The sequence below is a fragment of the Equus caballus genome, chromosome 8 (assembly GCF_041296265.1).
Source record: "Equus caballus isolate H_3958 breed thoroughbred chromosome 8, TB-T2T, whole genome shotgun sequence".
NCBI classification, from domain to species: Eukaryota; Metazoa; Chordata; class Mammalia; order Perissodactyla; family Equidae; genus Equus; species Equus caballus.
Genome location: NC_091691.1, coordinates 16562598 through 16583197, shown reverse-complemented (window position 1 = coordinate 16583197; position 20600 = coordinate 16562598). Strand labels below are relative to the sequence as shown.

Sequence of the window (20600 nt, the reverse complement as noted above, 5' to 3'; positions counted from 1 at the left end):
GCAACGGGACCTATGAGAAAATCACCATTTGCCAAAACCAACGTTTGTCTGGATCAAGCAAAGTTTATACTAACAAACTAAGAAATTGTAGAAAAGATTTACCTCGCAGACTATATAAAATTTATTAGTTAAAGATAGAAGTATTTACATTTTAAATTACCTTGATCTGAACTCCTCCAAGGAAATCTACATCATTAAATTCCCCATGCCCTTATAATAGATGAGAGAAATTTTAAGGTGACCTGTTTTCCTGGTTAGCTGCATTATAGGACAACTGGGTAATCCATTCTCAAGTAATCCTTTCAAAATGGCCTATTTGACTGCATAAGGAGCTTTCCAGTTTTGCAATCCTATATAGTGACCTTAATAGACAGTTCATGGTTCACTGGAAGTAATGACCAAACTTCGACAATGTCACACTTTTGGAAGAGAACATCACCAATCTGCTGATTCCGGGAGAGGAGCATGCTGTAAGCACTGTGGCTCTCCCATCCCACCCCAGAGAAAAAGCCACCCTGCAAAGAAAGGAAGGTCCCCTGCCATGACATCAAGCCTATGCTGACACTGGCCACACTTAGGATTTTTGTGGTCTCTCTCAAGAAAAGAAGAGGTCATTGCACTAAGGCAAACATTTTAGATCACTGCTTTATTTCACTATTGTTCGACAACAGAGTTCATTCCTCTCAAGGTGGATCTTGAATTGTTCTTTGTGTTCTTTTCCTCGTTCTGATTAAAAAAGGTAATGAAGAAAAAGCCTGTACTTTTGGAGACCTAGAATCTTATTTATGCTAATAAGCTTTTGACTGCAATTTCGTGTTACGATATTTCCTGCTGGCATCTTGGTGGTCACACGGAGCTCCCCCACCCTCCAGTGAAGATAGCTGTCCACAGCTACCACCGTTGAAACCAAAAGTAAGTGTTGAAAAATGCACCTTGTACAATAAAAAAGTAGAAACCAATTCAGTTTCCTTTTCTTTTTTTTTACGAATATAAAGTTTCTTGTAAATATGTACAGTCTTTTGAGCTAGTTCTATAGCAGGAAGCATTTCACAAATGAGACACACGATATACATTTTAAGGGCTCAAGAAGCCCATTTCTCATGGAGATCCTAAATGAAATGCCAAGACTGAAAAACCAATTTTCAGTGACCTTTCCAAATACTGTGGACCAAGAGACAAAAACTTCAGCAAACATTCAGTCAGATCTGCCCCGGGGGGAGGGTGGGGATGCACGATGATCCCAAAGACTCCAAGCAACACGTAAAACACGACAGCGTGACATTTGTCAAGGATGCGACAACATGGAGGGAGGGTCGTGGGCGTTTCAAAGGAGAAAGCACTTAGGTTAAGAGACGAGCAGGAAGGAGCCAGGATTTGGGCCAGGTTGCAATCTGGAAAGTGAACTGAACTGTGGACATGTGGGCTGAAACACGGTCACGTTCACCTGCTGTGGTGAACACAGCCTACCTAGGATGTGCGTTGGTTGCTGGAGGCGCGCCTAAAAGTCATGGAGAATCCAAAGCAGGAGATGCCTTGTGGGAGATTAAAGGCAGAAGTAAGGCCGCTAGTTAGCTTGCCAACTGCAAAGCCTCTAGGTTGGTTCTTTACTGTTTGCCAGGAATTCCGCACTCCAACAGAGGGTAAAAACAGTGTGAGCCGCTCTGCACCTAAGGAGGACTTCCCGACCCCAGCAGAGGTGGAAGAGTTGAGCTGCGGCTGCCTTCTCAAACTTCCTGGTCTTAGTCTAGCCCTAGGGAAAGGCTCATTTGGGAAGTCACAGTTTCATGGGGTAGAACCATGCTGGGTTTCATGTGAACACACAGTCAGTCATCCGCGAGGGAGTCGGCAGGGAAGCATGGAAGTGTGAGGTGGTGGTTTGCTGAAATCCTTCTCTGGTCGTAAGGCTTGAGCGTTTGGTTTTTTGTTTGTTCAGTGCTACAGACTGCAGCTTGTTGTGGCCAGTGAGTTGGCAAGTCGTCAGAGGGTCTCAATTCGGTGGGAGCTATGGTATGGGACTAGTACATTGGCAGAGCAACCCAAGGGGGGCAGCCAGTTGGGGGGCAGCACATGCAGTGAACCGCCATGCAGAACTCCCGGACGGGTCTCTTCCCATCCCAGGGTGGGGATCAGTGTGCCGTCAAGGGCAGGAGGTGGGTGTCCCCGGTCCCCCCTGGACCCAGAGACCCATTAATGCTGGGCTCAGAGCGAGTGTATTGCATGCTTTCCTGGCCAAAGCTACATGGAAAGCGGGGACAGCAGGCTGGGGAGATGATGCTGAGGGGCGGGGAGGGTAAGCTCCTCGAGGTCCCTTGGCCCCAAGTCACTGCCTCCGAGCTGAGGCCCGATGACCTCCGTACATTCTCAGCTGGTGGGAGGGGAAGTCGTCAAGGCCATAAAAGGCAATGAGAACAGTAAACATTTGGCTAAGATGTCACCCTGCTAAAACAGGGCCATCTATGTGGATGGACAGGAACGAGAATGAACCTACGTGAGCGCAGGAGGTTGGCCAACTGGCGGGGACTCTTCTATAATACGTCTCAGTAGCAAAGACCTGATGGTGTGATCTAGCTAAAAATGACTACAACAGGAAATACATTGCTATTCAAATCTATTAAGAATTCTGTCATCTTTAAAAAAAAGAAACGCAAGAAAAAAAACAAAACCAAAAGAAAACCAACCAACCCTATGATCTTAGAGTAGCTATTAATTAGGATGCTAACCACGTGGTAGTTAGCGCCTGGTTGGTTCCCTTGGATGAACTGGTACAGGCTAGAGCTAGGTACAAAAGTTTATGAATGCTTTGAAAGAGTAACAAAGTGCGCAGAGGGTGACTGCAGGAAGCTGCCGACAGCTCCTCAGGCCTCAGCCCCCTGCTCCTCCTGGATGCAGGGTGTCCGTGCTGAGGGGGTCTGGGTCCAGCTATGCCATGGGGTGGCTGAGCAGATGGGCGCTGGGGTCCCCTTCAGCAGAGTTCCGTAGTGGGTGGTGTTTTCCTGCAGATTAAGATGAGGAGTTGGTTTTCCGGCTGAGAATTATACTGAAGACTGGTCCCACACCTAGGGGCAAAACAAGGACGAGGGTTTTTAGCCGTCAGAGGCCAGAAACTGCCCTGGCTCACTTTGCATAACCCAAACAGGAAGCTCGCAGCCCCTGGTCTCTCAGCACAGTGCTCTGTGCTCTGTAGGGCAGCACTGGCAAGCAGAGGCAATTCCCTCAAAGCTTGGGGTCCGTCAGGGGAAAAAATTCACTGGGAAGTCTATGTATGTATTTCTCCTGTTACACATACACGTACACACACCGTTTTATCGGTAAATCCTAAGGGATAAGAAAAAACATTTAGATGGCTTTTCCTCATCTCTAATGGCAAGGGTGCCGACAGTGAACTGCAGATGGCGTTAGGAGAATGCCATCCAGAAAACTGGCTCCCAGTGACACAAAGGTGGCTCTGCTATCCAGAGAGGGCCCTGGAGCCGGCTAGCCTACTAAGGAGGCACCAAACACTCGGGCCTCCCCCTGCTTGTGGGCCCCCTTGTCTTCAATACATCCCTCCATCTCCTCGATTGCTAAGCTAAAAACTGCACAGATAATACAGGCACGCGATTTTAAAATTTCAAAAGGTTCAAAGTTCTAGAAGGCAACCACTGTTACCAGTTTCCGTGTAGGAAAATTCTTGATGTACGTGTGTGTGTACTTGTATGTGTGTTTGAAGAAAGAAAGACACTTGGTATAGTATGTTACGGTTTGTGTTTAAGAAGGGAGAATACACATACGTCTCTGCTTGCAGGATGCACAGATCTCTAGAAACTGTGAACGCTGGTTGCCTCTGGGGAAGGAATACACCCTTCGGTAGCTATTACCTTTTGAGATGCACACACACATTTTCCATTTGCTTAGGAAGCCTCTTCTTAAGCACCTTTTCTTCCTATACTTGTTCTATGTCCCACAAAGTCTGAATGACAGTGATGGAGTGCCTTTTTCACAACAGGGGCCTCAGCTCCCCAGGTCACTCCTCTGGCCTCAGATGGTGCCTCACCTTGTTGACCTGGGACAGTGGGGTTCGCACGGCTCCCACAGGCAGCCGGCCCCTGCTGCTGTCTTCAAAGAGCCTCCCGGGGGACCGTTCCCTCCGCGTGCTGAGCATCCGGCCCGGGGACTTCTCGCGCTCCAGAGGGCGGCCAGGAGACTTGTCTCTGCGCAGCTCCGTCCGCCCCTCTCGGTAGCGGTGGGGTGTGCTTGGCTCTCGCGGGTGGCTGGGGCCTTCGGGTGGTGCTGGGCTGGAGGCCACGCGCTTGGTGATGTGCTCGTTGTATGTTGGCGGGCCTCGCTTGTTGGGGCTGCTGGCAACAGGAGAGGGAGGTGGGGGAGCTGAGAAGTCACAACCCCAGGGGGGCATTCTCCTTCTCTGAGCATCCCCCATGCCCCACCACCAATTATTAGAAAAAGATCACACCTGGAGTTCTTCATGCTTTTTGTTTGATTTTGGTAGCGAGGACAGGGAAAGAAAGAAAAAATGACAACAAAGGAAAATCAAACTTCCTGGTCTCTGTGCAGGCTTTTTACTGAGCACCTACTGTGTGCAAGGCCCTGTGCCAAGCTCTTTAGGTGCTTTAACTCGTTAAGTCATCCTAACAGCTCTACAAGCTAGAAACAAGCTTGACCCTCACTGTACAGACAAGAGAATGGAGACACAGAGGCTGGGCGACTGGCCTGAGCCACCGAGCAGCAGGGCTGGGATTCCAATACAGGTCAGTCTGACGTCATAATCCCCTTACTATATCCTCCTGACCTAGTATTTCCCAGGGACTAGGAGGCACAAAAGGAAGTCTTCATTTAGGGGTGAAGCCTGCTAAAAGCCCCTCAACGCAAGGGAGCAGCTTTGAAAAAGCCTGTACTCAGCAACGGTCAGCTGCCATATCTGTCCCACTCCTGTGCCTGGTGTTTGGTCATCTCTCCTTCCAGGTGGCTTTCCAAGAGTCGCGGTGGCACCTGATGCTGATGCGAGAGAGGTAGGGATCAGGCCTGATGGAATTAAGAAACTGAGCAGGGCAGACAAAAACAGTACAGCTGGCTCAAAAAGTGTCTCTGCCTCCAAAGGTTGATGGTTAATAACCAAACAATTGAAAACACTGGGTCCTTTTTGTATGACCAATCCAACCCACCATCCAGCCCCGGCCTGGATATTTCAATGAAGATTTCAGCAGACATGGCCCTAACCACCTCTCTGAAGAAGCAAGATGCAGAATTACAGAGAGAACTGAAACACAGCCTTCCAAGTCAATTCTTTCCCACCCACGAGGAGCAGAAAAAGGACTCGGGTCCTCATTAGCTGAGCATAATTAGTGCCGGGAAGAGGCAACCTACTTAAAATGGGAACAACATTTTATAGAGACTATTACTTGAAGACATATTTTGATTGATTGGGGCTTTATCTTGGAAAATAAAAGAAGAAATCAGGAAAAGAAATTTATTTTATCCTAGATATTTTTAAAATCTAAATTACAATTGCAATTACATGCTGATTCTAAGAATGAACCAAGTATGACTCACATACTGACTTATTTTGCTCTAATTTTCTCAACAAAATTGTAGGCTAACATGCTAGATGACATCCTTTCCATCAATGCCAGACTTCTGCAGTAAAATCATAAAGTCATTTCTTCAAAAATATTGGAGAATGTCATTGGTTTTCCCAAAGGCCTATTAATCCTTGATATTTAAATCTTTCTCTTTGGAAGGGACCAAACTTGTTTATTTTTTTCCTTCAATTATTGGTCTAACTGCCAGAATCTCTTGCCAATCCCCATAAGTGAAAGCAACTGAGCAGCAAAGACACTGACCCATTGAGGAAAGAGAGACTCCAGGGCAAGCTTGAGGGCCAAATCCAGACAGACGCCTGTTTTTATAAATAAAGTTTTATTGGAACACAACCTTTCCCATCTGGTTATGCACTTTCTGTGGCTGGTTTCACACTATGACAACAGAGTTGAGTAGTTGAGACAGACCATACGGCCTGCAAAGCCAAAAATATTTACTAACTGGACCTTTACAGACAAAGTTTGCCACCTCCTGCTCTAAAACAGGAGAGAGCAGTGAGCAGAGATAATTTTATAAGTGGTCGGTTCATTGTGAATAGTTTCATGTCTTCCTCTTGCTTCCCCATGCAGCTCTAACTGTGAAGATTCCAGGTGACATGCTCAAAAAGTCAGAACCCCTATGTTATGTAAAATTTGAGATATCTCCGATTTCAACATCTTGAAATCAAGGTTTATATTCATCTCTAGTCATGTGGCTTTAAGATGGAAGACAAAAAAAATAAATCCCAAGTAGGAGAATTACATTAAGCCTACTTGTAATGGAAGAGAAATTATAAAACGTATTCACAGAGGCCCATCATAAAGCAAGTGAGAAGGTGCTCACTGCCCAGAGGAAGAAAGATGGCTCAAGGAAGGCCATTTGGGATGTCGGCTTAGATTAATGGGACAAAAGAAAACACCCATCATTCTAGGCCGAGTGGGCAGTCTTCCTTCTCCATACCCATTAATGACCAATGATCTACGACAATGATCTACGTCAACTTTATGTTTTCTGCAAAGAGTTACATTTCCTGCTCTACTAAACAGACCACGGCAACGAGGCCTGCAGTGAATCGCACTGAGCCGAGCTGGCCCTTTACATTCTGACCTGCCCAAAGCAGTCAGCATAAAAAGACCATTTTATAAGCAAAGAGACAACTAAAGACTAATGCTGATTTTCCAGACGTGTCCAGCAACAGCAGGAAAGCAACAGCATTATTTCTGCCCCGAGTCCACAGGAACAGGAACCATTTTAGACCAGAGAATAAGCAACTCTGTATAGAGACACCCTATAGTCTCAAAAGGAAGGTGCCTGGCCAGCTAACTAGTGAGGCAATGGAGAAAAAAATATCTAATTACAGTACTTTGATTTGTTCTTGGCATGACTTGGAAACTACTTAAAGAAACTCTAGAAATTTTCAGAGGAGGACTATAGCCCTTTGAGAAGTCACTCTTGAGGCAGGGTTAAGCCAAAACAGGAACAGCTGGTTATTTGGCACTTCTGGTTTTCCAGCAAGTTCCTGGGATTAAAATCACACTGACCAAACATTTCAGACTAACTCTTATATTTCAACAAAAGAAAGAGGGACTATTCATTAGGACATAGTCCCAGAATATTAAATTGATGATGTTCTTTTCCAAGATCTAAGTATTTTCTATTTATTTAATTTTTTCTTTTTGCTAAGGAAGATTCACCCTGAGCTAACATCTGGTGCCAATCTTCCTCTTTTTGTATGGTGAGCCACTGCCACAGCATGACCACGGACAGACGAGTGGTGTAGGTCCGTGCCTGGGAACTGCATCCAGACCGCTGAAGTGGAGTGCACTGAACTTAATCACTAGGCCACCAAGGCTGGCCCGAAGCATTTTTTAATATTAGAGGTGGTTCCTCCACCAAATTGTGAGTGCCTTGAGAATAAAAGCAGTGTCTTCTTCATCAGTGTATCCCCAGCCCCAGATATTGTAAGTCTGGCACATGGTAGGCGGTCCACATAACTCTTCATAGGATAGACATGTGAGGTTTGTAAACCTGTCCAGAAAATTAAAATCCTAGGTCAATTAAATACTCCCCTGGGTTAAATAATCTCAGACCTTCTTTGCAGACCAAAATCTTAAACTTAACACATCTCAAACCTACACCTCAGCCTGGATCTGGCTCCTAGCCCTCTGCCTTAAGACAAGGCTGGTCCCACTTCCACACACTGCTGGTGGGATTATAAAAGGGTACAGTCTCTGGGGAGGAAAACTCAACGTCTGTCAAAACTACAAACACACATCCAGTGGTGTCCATCAATATACTGACATGGAGCAATCTCTGAGATACATCAAGTTACGGAAGTGTATGCATAGTGTGCTATCACCTGTATTAAGAGAAAAAGGGAAGAACAATTCCAGAATGGTAAAGACCTCCAGAAACCTGTTCCTCCATAAAAGCAACGAGAACACTGGCAAAAATGATCAAAATCAACTTTTCAGAACTCTGGAAACTAACCAAAGACTTGCAACAATTTGAAGAGACTTTGTACAAGAAAAATAGCTGAATCTCAGTAAGAACAACAAGCTTTGTGAGACTTTTAACTTGACCTATCCCCACCCCCCTCTCCCCAGATCTGCAGTAGTTTTGAAACCAACAGTTTTAGAACCACAGGAGCTGTGAAAACCAGCAACCTAGCAGCCACTGGAGGAAGCAGATCAGGATTGAAACTCCCCAAAAAGCCCTATCTCCAGAAAGTTGTTACTATCTGTCTTGTCTGGCTACTCCCTGGAAAAGACCATTATCAGGGCTGGTTTTTATTTGACCTGACTCAGAGCTTGCTCATGAGAAAAGCCCTATCTCTAGACGTTCATTGAAAACAATCAGCGGCAACCGTTTAACATGGCAAATGCCTGAGACAGTAATACCAGTTGGGGAAAACAAGAGGCTGGTCAAAACACTCAAAAGGAAAATCTGAGAATAAGATGTCTATGTGGGGGTTTGAAATGATCCTGCTTATTCCTAGGGATCTAGGCTGTGCACAAGCCCAGGAAAAACCTGAGAAGGCCTCAGTGTGTCAGCTCTGGCTGACTTTGAGTGTGGAAGGTATGCCCCCAACACACACACACAGAGCTCCTCAGCAAAGGATGGGAAATTTACTGGTTCAATGCATTTAAGGAAATCTCTGTCCAATCGAGCTGACCACTAACCTAACCAAGCAGAAACTTCAATGGCCCCACATAACAAAGAATACAAACTTTACAGAATTAGTCCAGGAGAGTCAGGAAATAAACAGTAACAACAAGAACAAACCTGAGGGCAGGGAGGGCAGATTTCCAGAGTTGCCACATTATATTATTTGAAATGTTCAGTTTTCAACAAAAAATTATAAGACATTCAAAGAAAAAAGAAAGTACAGCCAATACCTACGGCCTCATTTCTTCTGGGAAATCCTCCCTGGCCCCCCAAGTCCAGGCCAGGGACCCTCCTCTGAGCTCCCACAGTGCCTTAAATTACCCCAACCCAAGCTTCATCCTTCTAGGCTGCGTTGTAATCTGATTTTGTGTCTCTCTCCCAGTGGGCTTCATCAGGAAGAGGATGCATCTGGCTTATTCACCACTATATCTCCCTTAGCAGGCCCAACTAACAGGGAAGAATATCTGCTAAGCGATGAATGCATAATTCAAGCTCCATTCCAAACAGCCACAGAAAATACCCCCCAGAGAAAGGCTAGACATTCCCTTCTGCCTTTTGCAAAGGGGTAATTTAAAATTCTCCTGACACTTATAAAGGACTGTGTCATTGCAGTGCTGTAGATTTCAAAGAAATGAGTGGCTTGAGCTTGAATACTGAAAAACCTCCAGTCAGTTTAGCAAGATTTCCTTCTGCTTTGCAGAAAAGAACTTTGCCCCCTGTAATGAGGAAGAGGAGAAGTGCAGTACCTGCGGGAGGTGGAGGGGCCCCGGTGGTGGTCAGTGCCAGTCTCCTTCACAAGGTTTCCTTTGCAGCAAATGACCCTTAATTTATCCTGGTATGAGGACGCCAGGTAAATCGCTCCTGAGGAAATTGCAGGGCCCAGGTAGCGTGGGTTCGGGATTTCCAAATATGCTCGGGCGGGGGTCCTGCGGAGTTACAGATGAGAGTTTGCATGCAGGTGACCTCCATTGCTAGGTGGGATAGGAAGAAACAGGTGCCCAGCCCTCACACCCAACCCCAGCACCTGAGTTTTTCAAAGTCTAGAGGGCAATGCTTACCCCAGAGAGGAGCGTGCCTGGATCTCGATTACTTCAAGTGAGTTGAAGTGGGTCACAAACAGATAGGGTTCTCTGTAGGCTGCGTCGCCACCATGGAAGAACAGTGTGGGGCAAAGAAGGATTAAAAGAGAGAAAATCAAAACCTGGCTGCAATGCATCCTTGGACCCAGCAATCCCTCCTAAAGGAATTGACCCTACACCTACATCCACATGCCAACATAATGGGGCATGTTCAATTTTATTCACAACCATGTTGTTAGAACAGAGGATGAGAACCAACTCCAGTGCACATTCTAGGGGATCAGTTAAGCAAATTATGGTACATCTATGGAATTCTACACAGCTGTAAAAATACATGAAGAAGCTCCGTATGTTCTGATATGGGGAAAAAACTGAGGTGTATCTGGTGCATAAAACAAAGGTTCAGAATAATGTGTAAAGTATGCTGCCAAACAGATAAAAAAAGAAGGGGGAGGTGGAGGATAAGAATATATCTGTTTTTTGTGTCTGTATTTGCATACAGGATTGGAAGGATAAGAAACTCCTAAAAGTTCTTTTTTCCCTTGGGGACGTGGGGACAGAGAATCTGGGAGTCAGGTAGCATGGATGAGACTTTTCATTGTATACCTTTTTAAACTGTTTGATGTATACATTTTCAAACAACTTAAATATAAAAAGACTAAGTTCACAGATAATTCGATATCTCTGGTCTTAATATTATATATCTCTATCACAGTGTCATTGAAACTCTAGGATATGATGGGAGCTGTTTTGTCTTAAAGGGAAAAGGGGATTATCACTGTTGATCCTTGTGGTAAACTACTTAGAGTATTAGTCATGCTTCCCAGTACCCAGGCCCCCGTGGAGTCTCCTTGCCTTGAATCTGGGCTGACCCTGTGGCCTGCTTTAATCAGTAGAATGTGGTGGAAGCGAGAAGGCCTGCGAGCTTCTCTTTTGCGCTCTTGGAAGAAGCCCAGGTGGAGAGGAACTGAGGCCACCAGCCCAAGCGGAGCTCTCACCAACTGCACCAGTTGCCTACCCTTCGGTAAGGCCGTTTTGGACTCTGTAGTTGTCCCAGTGCCCCCACTGACACCACATGAAGCAGAACTGCCCAGTCGAGCCACAGACTCTTGGGCAGTGAGAAGCTGCTGTTGTTTTAGTCACTAAGTTTCAGAACTTGGTATGCAGCAATAGATAAATGAAATAGCCTTGAAGGGTATTTTGGCCATAATGGTATTTCAGAACATTCACACAGACACGTAGGTACATATTTGTATGTATGTGTATGCTTATGTGTGTGTGTTTACACTTTGACCCAGCAGTTCCACTTTTAGGACTTATGAGCAGGGGATACTTTTTGACAAGTGTGCAAATTAGTACAAGATGTTCAGCACAGTGTTGCTTACACTTACTAAAAGAAAGGGCATGACCTAAATGCTCTGCCTACTTAGAAGTGGTTCTACTGACAGGTGTTCAGCTAGGCCATGGGACACTATGAGGCCTTTGAGATGATTTAAATACACTCACAAGGAATGGTCTCCTTTCTATCATGAGAGCCTAACAAATATTTCACAAGGCAGCTGGATTTGGTTTACGCAGTTCTTCATCAAGCCTCAGAATCTTTGCCCTGAACACTTATGCGGGTGACTACGACATATGGTGCTTGCTGTCTAATGGAATCCACAAGCAGGGGCTTAGGCCAAAAAGAATTCCACCTGTAATTCTTTCCCAGGACACGAGCTGCTGGCAGAAAAGAGCCCTCCACACCTTGTCTCACTTACCAAAGGCCAAAGGTAAGCGACTCCACTTGAGATCGTCTGTGCGGCTACGTCTTCCGTAAGAATCCACGAACACCCCGAATTCTGCAAGGAGTCAGAGCCAGGGGCATCAGCATACCCAGAGGCAGGGGGTATCACTGACACTCATTTCGATGGAAGAAAAAGGAATGGAGCCCAGGGGACCACCAGCCAGGTTTAACTGGATCGTTAAAACCTAAGGACCTCTGCCAAGCCACATCTCTGTGATTTATTAAAGGAAGAGGGTTCAAGTGAAAGCGGGGAGAGAGGAAAGGAGGGAGAGATGGAAGGAGGAAGAGACGGAGAGGGGGAGGGAGGCACGGAGGAAGGGGGAGAAACAGAGACTCGGAGATAGGAAGGAAGAGACAGAAACACCTAGAGATTTAAAAAAATGAAAGAAGAAATATCAAGGGAGGAAAAAAAAGAAACAAGGAAAGGAAGAGACAGAGAAGAAAACAGAGAGAAAGAAGCAGGGACAGAGAAGGAAAGAACTGCCTGCCCTATGCGGAGACTATGACAGATCAGGACCAGGCTAGTTCCCTGCTGGGGGACAGGGACCCTCAGGGGCCTTGGTGGTGCTGGAATGACATTCTCTGCACTCCCAGCAGGACCCGCCCTTCCCCAGAGCCCACTGACCCCCTGAGCCCCGAGTGGACCCGGTCTGGGACTCCTGGTGCCTGTGAGCACTGAGTTCCAGCCCGGACTCACCGTGGAAGCAGAGCAGGTACTCCTCCCGCTGCCCTGCGCTGTTCACCTGCACGATCGAGACAGGAAAGCTGTTGGAAGAGGAGGCAAACACAGCCGGCGCCAAGGAATGGTCGTTCTTATCCAGGAATTCTGTAAAGGCAGGCGAGAAGCGGGGCTTCAGGAGTGAGCTCGAGCTGGCAGCAGGGAGGAGGCAGAGTGTGGGCTGGGGAAGAGGACTCGGGCCCTACCCTCAAGTGTGTACTGCTTCATGTCAATTTCGTAGAATTTATTGGTTCCGATGAGGATACTGTAATTGGTGAAGTGGATGCAGCTGCAGGGCTCTGAGGTCTCTATCTCCTGAGACAGAGGGCAGAAGAGGAGAAGGTGAGCGTTGACACAGGGCGGCCACATTTCCACCACCATTCTATTTCCGCCTTATGCATCTAACCAAGCCTGGCAGGTGGTCACCACCGGACTCGTTCACGTTGTCGGTCACACAAAGTACAGTCAGTCTTTTCACGACCCTCACAGCGACCAATGATCCCTCTGCTACCTCTGAGTGCCAGGCAACTCTAGACTGATAGGGCAAACCGCAGCCAAAAATGGGTCAGAAACACCAATTCACTGAAAAGAGAGCGCTTTAAAAATACATTTTTATCAGAGGAAAAAGCCTGGAAAAATACACCAACTATTAACAGTGGTGGTTAGAGAGTGGCTTTAGTTTCCTTCTTTTTGTGGCTGCTAAGTTTCTATTTTGAAGCCCCATTACCTATATAATTATCATCATCACTGTTGGCATCTGAATTATCTGCTTCCTAATTACTTCCATTTGTTTTCAGGCCAGACCTAATGGCTTCAAACACCTCAGCATGCTTATTCAAAATGGTGGCCAGGAATTATCAAGAAGCGATGATTTCTAAGAATTTTCCTGAAGCTAAGAGTTCAAACTCTAATCAGCACTGTCATTGTCACTGACTATTTATTGATCACCTGCTAAGTGCAAGGAAACTTTCAGGCAGCATGACACAGTGAAATGAGAGGAAGGTCAAACTTCAGTTTGAGTCTCAACTTTGTAACTTAGGATCTCAGCCAGACAATCATCTTACCCGAAAATTGGGGATTACCACCCCTGCTTTTCAGAACTGTTGTGAAAGGTATTTACAAGACAGCTGGCTCAGCCTCTGGTACCAGTAGGTGCTCAATAAAAACACAAACTAAACTAGCAAGAGCCCCCACAGACTGAAACAGTTTGTCTAACAGCTAATGACCCTTATATATTCGTCCCTCATTTCACTTTGAGACTAATCATGAAAGCACCTGAAATAAGTCAGGCTTATGGTAAGTGGAACATTCTTAGTCAAGGGACAACAGACAGCTTCCTCTAGGAGTGAGGCAAATGTAATGATCTAACGTGTCCCTTGTCCGTACTGCTGTCAGTATCACAGCTCACTCTGCTCCCAAAAGGACCAGCTCCCTAATTACATATCAAAACACAGCTAGCACTGGCTTTTCCAAAGGTTATCAATAGAAATTTCTAGGATCTGAGAAAGATTCTGGTCTGTGCGACCAGGGACTGCTAGGTTCTCAGAAAGAACTCCTTCCCTTTTTCTGCTGGTTCAAAACAAGCGTCTACTCGAGCACCAAATTCCTTTCTCCCTTAACAAAAGGCTGAATTCACTGCCTCTCCAGCCAGCCCACAAACAGGAGAGGGAAAGTGCAGCTACTAGTGGCTCTGGAGCTTCCTCCAGGAAGGCAAGGTGTCTCTCTCTAAGGAGGTCACGCAGGGCTATAGGGTGAAGGGACTACACTGTTCCCTGAGACAGCATGCTTTCCACACCAGCTGGCTGGGAGAGCAGGACAGGCAAGGCCCGGGACTTACTTTCCGAATGCAGTACTTGCTGAGGTTTTCATTGTAGCGGAGAATGACAACTTTGCTGGGCATGGCTGCACAGATGCAGAGCCCGTTCTCAATCTGAAAAGCAATCAGGGAAAAAGAAAGAAAAAGAAAGAGCATCACCAGTGTGTATCCTGGCTCCATAGCAAAACTGGGAATAACACATCAATTTAGAGCAGGGTCTCTCAACCTTGGCATTATGGACACTTTGGGCCGGATAATTCCCTGTGGTGAGGGGCTGTTCTGTGCATTGTAAGATGTTTAGCAGCAACCCCGAGCTCTCCCATTAGATGCCAACAGTAAAACTGCCAGTTGTGACAGCCAAAAATGCCTCCAGACATGGCCCAATGTTTCCTGGGAGGCAGAATCACTCCTGGAAGAGAAAGACTGATTTAACAGAGATCTGGAGAAGGCCTCAGGAAGTCCACCTGACCCCACACACATTTTGTGTGTATGTGCCTTTTGCTGGAGACAGACTCTTTTGACCATCTTGCCCCCAGGGAAGGGAAAGGCAGTGGAAATTGCTATAAGAAGTTAAAGATTTTGGTCCAAAGAAAAAAGTTCTTAGTTAAGATCTGTATATGTAAAGTTCTATGTTAAAATTCTCATTTTCTAGAACAGTTGAATCCCTCACTTCACCTCCACAACTGGATCTTTGTCATTTCACTAATTGTGAAAAGCAGCTCAAATCAGTCCTGATATAAAGGTCAGCAGAGATGGGGTTGAGGGGGATAAGCTGGGATAAGATAGGAAAGAAAAACAGGAAAATGGAAATGGTTGGTAATGTTCTATTTCTTGGGTTCAGTAGTGAGTTTGTGGATGTTTACAACACTATTAGGTGTGATAATTTTATAATTTACATATATATTCTATACATTTTTTGAGTGTTTCAAACATTATAATGAAATTAATTTATAATTTTTAAAAACATTTTTGGAAATAAAATGCACATTTCTAAGTAGCTCGTCATTCACAGGAGAAATCATAAGAAATTTAGAAATATGTGGAATGATAAAAATTTACAAGGTGCAGCTAAACTTGTAGTTAGAGGAAAATGTATAGCCCTAAAATCCTTGTATTTAAAAAAAGACCTGAAAATTAATTAGCTAAACAAGAAATAAGAAAAAGAATAATAGAAGAAAGCCAGAGAAAACTGAAGTAAGGAAAAACAAAGATAAGAATGAATGAAAAAATTAATGACAAATAAAATACTATAATAGAATCAATAAAGCTCAGAGCCACTCCTTTGTAAAGATTAATGAAATGAGAATACCTCTGATGAAATTAAGACAAATAAGAGATATGGCACAGGTAATATTAGCGATAAAAAAGGTAACTACCATAAGAGAATACAATAAAGAACTAAAGGGAGAAAAAAGAAAAACAAGAAATTTTTTCTTTAAAAAGAAAAAAAGTCGTTAAAATTGACAAGGGTACAGAGTTTCATGTTACTCGGTCCCTGTCTGGAATTCCAAGTTCCCTCTGGCAAGGACCTTCTATCAGCCCCTTCAAGATTCACCTCCTCCAAGAAACCTTTTCAAATTAACACCTTTCTAGGACAGCCATTCTCTGACTTTGTATTCTTTTCCCTTCTTATCATTTGCCATAGTTAATCCCAACACTCACCTAAGTAACTAGGAAAAGAATCCCCCAAATGCAGAGGATCCTAAAACCATAAGACCTCAAAGAACGCAGGCCAAGGCCAAGTCCCCCATCCAGAGACTCCTGTGGCTGACCACACCTCTCCCCTACCAGTCCTCCATCCCTCAGAATGGTCAAGTACAAGGCTCAGGCAATTACAAGGACTGTGCTCATTGAATGTTCACTGAGTGACCAAATGAGCAAATGCCCAGTCTTCTGAGAAGGGAAAGGCAATGGCTTTCAAGAGCAGAACTCCAGCCGCCTCAGAGGTCCTACAAAGGCTTGATTCAGATTTCACTGAAGTCACATATGTATGTGTGTATACACCCGTAAGTACTCAACTTTTTTAATGAAAAAAAAAAGCTTTTTAAAGAAGCAGGCAAGCTTGAGGCCAGCCCTGTGGCCAAGTGGTTAAGTTCATGCACTCTGCTTTGGCGGCCGAGGGTTCGCCAGTTCAGATCCTGGGCACAGATCCACACACTGCTCATTAAGCCATGCTGAGGCGGCGTCCCACATGGAGGAACTAGAATGACTTGCAACAAGGACATACAACTATGTACCGGGGCTTTGGGGAGGAAAAAAAAAGAAGATTGGTAACAGATGTTAGCTCCAGGCCAATCTTCCTAAAAAAAAAAAAAAAAGAAAAAGAAAAAAAAAAGACTCTCCAGATGATTGCTTCAGGTAGCTTATATATACATTTAACAAAAAAAAAAAGCAGGGAAGCAAATATATTTATGTGCCAAATTTCAATGTGCAATTAACTACCAAAGAATTCACTTGAGTTCTCATGAACAGACTTTATGTTATATAAATGCCATAAATTAGAATTTGCAAATTTTTAGTAATATAACATCCTTTCATCCAGTTTAGACATGGGGTTCAATGTTATATTTTTTTTAAAAGGAAAAGGTTCCATCAAGAGGATGTGGAGAAAAGGGAACCCTCATATGCTGGTGAGAATGCAAACTGGGGCAGTGACTATGGAAAAAATAGGGAGATATGGCAAAAAATTCAAAATAGAAATACCATATGATCTAGCTATTCCACTTCTGGGTGTTTGTCCAAAGAACATGAAAATGCTAATTCAAAAAGATATACACTCCTATGTTCAGTGCAGCATTATTCACAACAGCCAAGACTCGGAAGCACCTACATGCCCATCAACAGATGAATAGATAAAGAAGATGTGGTATAGATACAGTGGAATACTACTCAGCCATAAAAAAAGACAAAATCATCCCATTTGCAACATCATGGATGGACCTTGAGGGTATTACTAAGTGAAATAAGTCAGATGGAGAAAGACAAATACTGTATGATTTTACTCATATGTGGAAGATAAAAAAACACACACATAGATATGGAGAACGACTGGTGATTACCAGGCAGAAGAAGTGGAGGGAAGGCAAAAGGGGGAAAGGGGCGTGTGTATGCTGATGGATGGAAACTAGACTTTTGGTGATGAACATGATGTAGTCTATACAGAAGTGGAAATATAATGATGTACACCTGAAATTTATATAATGTTATAAACCAATGTGACCTCAATAAAATAAAATTTTGTAAAAAGGCTCCATCACTCACACAAACACACACACTTTCTTTTTTTCTAACTCTGGATCATCCTTTTAGTTTTGTTAATTTTATTCTGATTTTTCTCTCTGACACTTCCTTTAGATTCACAGCCTGTGCAAGTTTCATGGCTGCACAAATTATTTCATGTGCCTAAAGGAAGCCAGAGAAATTTAACCCAGTTTGAGGTCATACAATTTCCAAGGCCAAATTAATAAGCCCTATAGAAAGAGGGGCAGTGCTGATGTCAAGAACATTCCGCCAGCTGAGCCCCGAGGAGAGCTTACCTTGCCAGCAGCGAACAAGTGGCAGCCTTTGACAGCTTCGAAGATGTTGGGCGAGATGTCGGGCTGGGCGGGAAGGTGCGACTGTGCCAGAGACTGCTTCACCTTCTTCACGTCAACAAGACACAGGGCCCGCTCTTCCCCTGAGAGGAAAAGGAACAGCTTCTCAGTCAGTGGGAGGCCGGGAAGCAAACACACGGGACGGCAGTTCTAGCTCTAGTCACAAATAAAAGCCAGCAAGGCCACGCAGATGGACTGAGTTTCCCATAGATTCCTGTAAATACAGTTTAGGTCCAACTTTTGGATCTAAAATGAAAACATTTGCCGTCTTAGTCAAGAGCATGGAAGGAAAAAAATTCTGCAGAGGTAACATCAGAGAACGTGAACTGTACTGTCAAACATGCTCCCCACCAAAGTAAAGACAGAATGTGTTAGGCAACAAGGGGCCATCTTATAAAACAAAAGCCTTGGACTATTCCAACATGTGGATGTCACGGAAGACAAAAGAAAGGCTGAAGATTCATTCCAGATGAAAGGAGACTAACAAGACATGACTAAATGCAATGCACGATCCTGGACTGGATCGTGAATCAGGAAAAAATACTCTGAAGGACATTACTGGAGCCACAGGTAAACCTGACTATGGGCAGTACATCAGAATATTGTATCACAGCAAGGGTTAAATTCTCTGAATTCAAAAACTGCACCGTGTGAAACTATTCCGTGTGATGCTATAAAGGTGGATACATGCCATTACCTATTGGTCCAAACCCACAGAACGGACAACACCAAGAGTGAACCCTCATGTTAACTGTGGACTTTGGGTGATGATGACGTGTCAATGTAGGTTCATCAATTGTAACAAATGTCCCACTTTGGTGGGGGATGGAGAGAGTGGGAAGGCTGTGCATGTGTGGGGGCAGAGGGTATATGGAAACTCTGCACTTTCTGCTTAATTTTACTGTGAACCTAAAACCGCTCTAAAGAATAAAGAAGGAAAGCAAGAAGAAAGAAAGAAACAAACCATCAAAGCAAGAAGCTGAAGAAAAGAGCTGAGAGACCATGAAAAGCCAGTTCCTGACCATACTATTTCAGCCCCTGGATGCATCCGGCTGTGTCTGAAACAAGACCTAACTGTGGAGGTTTCAAACACTGAGCCAATAAATTATTGTTTTTCCTTTAAAAAAAAAACTAGTACCACCAATAAAGAGACAAAAAAATTTTTGCCATGGTTATATGAGAGAATGTCCTGTTCTTAAGTGATATGCTTCAGAACTTGGGGTTATAGCTACAAATGACTCTCGAATAGTTCAAAAAAGTTAATGTCTGTGTGTATATAGGAAGAGAAAGAGAAAAAATGTGGCAAAATGTTAACAGTGGTGACTTTAGACGAAGAGTCTCTGAGACGTCACAGAAATAAGAGACAACACAGGAACAGAGCAGGCAAGCTCTCAGAGGTCACGGCTCACGGAGGTATCGAGGTGATGAAGACAAAGGGTCTGACGTTTATGAGTCTCTGAGGCTCACTACTCTTGACTTGGCGTGATGGTGAGATGTTCTTTGGGGTGTCAGCCTGCACTACACTGGACACCAAGGGAACTGAGTCTGAGCAGAGAGCCATCAGCTCGGGCACCAGCAGGGACACCGAGGAAAGCTTCTGCTCCAACTTGCCACCAGGAGGGCCTGCCTTTGTGTTTCACAAGCACGATATTTGGCTTTCAAATACTTTCCCTTGAAAGTGAACAGAAAGTGCTGTGTCTTTGGCCTCCCACCTGCTATCATGAGTAGCTTCTCCAGGTCCTTGATGATGTAAATTTGGAAGACCGCTCCAATTCCTGGCACATGCGTGAGGGAGTTTTTCAAGACATTCAGTGCATAGAGCCCTTCCTCGGTGCCCACCAACACCACCTGCAAGGGCAGAAGTCCCAAACGGAATGTAAGCAGAACCACATCACCATAACAACCCCCAAAAATAAGCCGCGAAGCCGACACAGCCCTTTCTTGACTGCTTGTGGCGCTAGCCAGACACCAGCCAAGTGTCCAAAAACACCCTAACCTGGTCGCTGAAGGGCAGTGTGCAGTTCATGTCCAGACGGTCATCACCTTCCAGTTTCAGCAGGGAGTTTCCAAGCAATTTCTTTGCATATGTGAAAGAAAAAAAGAGGACATGGTAAGATTGAACTGTCCATGGCAAACCCATCCAGAGAGACACAAGCAAGAACCGAGAGAAGTTTAATGCCAGGAAGAAAGACAAGTCACTCCTAAAAACACTCAGAAACACACATCTGCTCTTGGCTCGCCCCATCTTTTGATTTGAGCTCAAAAGGCAAGACGTGAATGTTATTGGTAACTCGGGGGTGGGTGTTAATTAGCATCGGAGTTATAACACGGCTTGGACTCAGGAAGAAATGAGTGTCGCAGACGTAGAGAGCCGTTCTGTGGTAGGAAATAAGCTGAAGCTAAAGAGATGTCACCTGCAAAGAGTTAATAAGCCACGTGGAAGGCTCCTGTCCCTCCAGGCTGCAGCAAAAGTGCAAAGCACGGTGTCAGCACAACCACCAGCCTGTGAATCTCTTTACCTGAACCCAAGCAGGCAGAAGCTCGGAGAAAATACAGTCGCAGCCCTATTGTACACATACAAATATGGATTTCAGTAACAGGCTCACACGGGTAACAACGAAACAGGTCATCAAAACAAGTCTACCCAGTGAGCAGAGCTCCTCTCAGGAGGGCCCCACGGTTCAGGATTTTCTGAGTGCGAACACTTAAAGTGTTGATTAGGAGCTAAGTGTCTGAAAAGAGCTGTTTCGTCTTTGGTGGAGGAAACGCCAAGGAGCGATGAGTGCTGTTTGTATCCTGGAACGTTCTAGGAGGGGTGATGCCAATCAAGGCACCCACGTTTCTAACATCTTAAGGATGAGTAGGA

At 44.8% G+C, this 20600-nt stretch overlaps 1 protein-coding gene across 4 annotated transcripts in view; it reads right to left on the bottom strand.

Annotated features, from left to right (window-relative positions):
• Positions 1-627: 627 nt before the first annotated feature.
• Positions 628-20600, bottom strand: part of CIT (citron rho-interacting serine/threonine kinase) — a 154502-nt gene continuing 134529 nt past the window's right edge. For 2 of the 4 annotated variants that reach the window (XM_070275400.1, XM_070275401.1), the window contains exons 38-49: positions 20254-20298; positions 19731-19811; positions 19447-19582; positions 17678-17817; positions 14163-14255; positions 12532-12640; positions 12305-12433; positions 11582-11662; positions 9801-9879; positions 9489-9668; positions 4034-4334; positions 628-3056 (exon numbers count right to left, since the gene is read on the bottom strand). In XM_070275400.1, the coding sequence (XP_070131501.1) occupies positions 3033-3056; positions 4034-4334; positions 9489-9668; positions 9801-9879; positions 11582-11662; positions 12305-12433; positions 12532-12640; positions 14163-14255; positions 17678-17817; positions 19447-19582; positions 19731-19811; positions 20254-20298 (1398 nt within the window). In that variant the 3' untranslated portion in view covers positions 628-3032. Of the gene's footprint in view, positions 3057-4033; positions 4338-9488; positions 9669-9800; positions 9880-11581; positions 11663-12304; positions 12434-12531; positions 12641-14162; positions 14256-17677; positions 17818-19446; positions 19583-19730; positions 19812-20253; positions 20299-20600 lie in introns of all 4 variants that reach the window. The other 2 variants (XM_023647047.2, XM_070275402.1) reach the window with 2 other exon arrangements.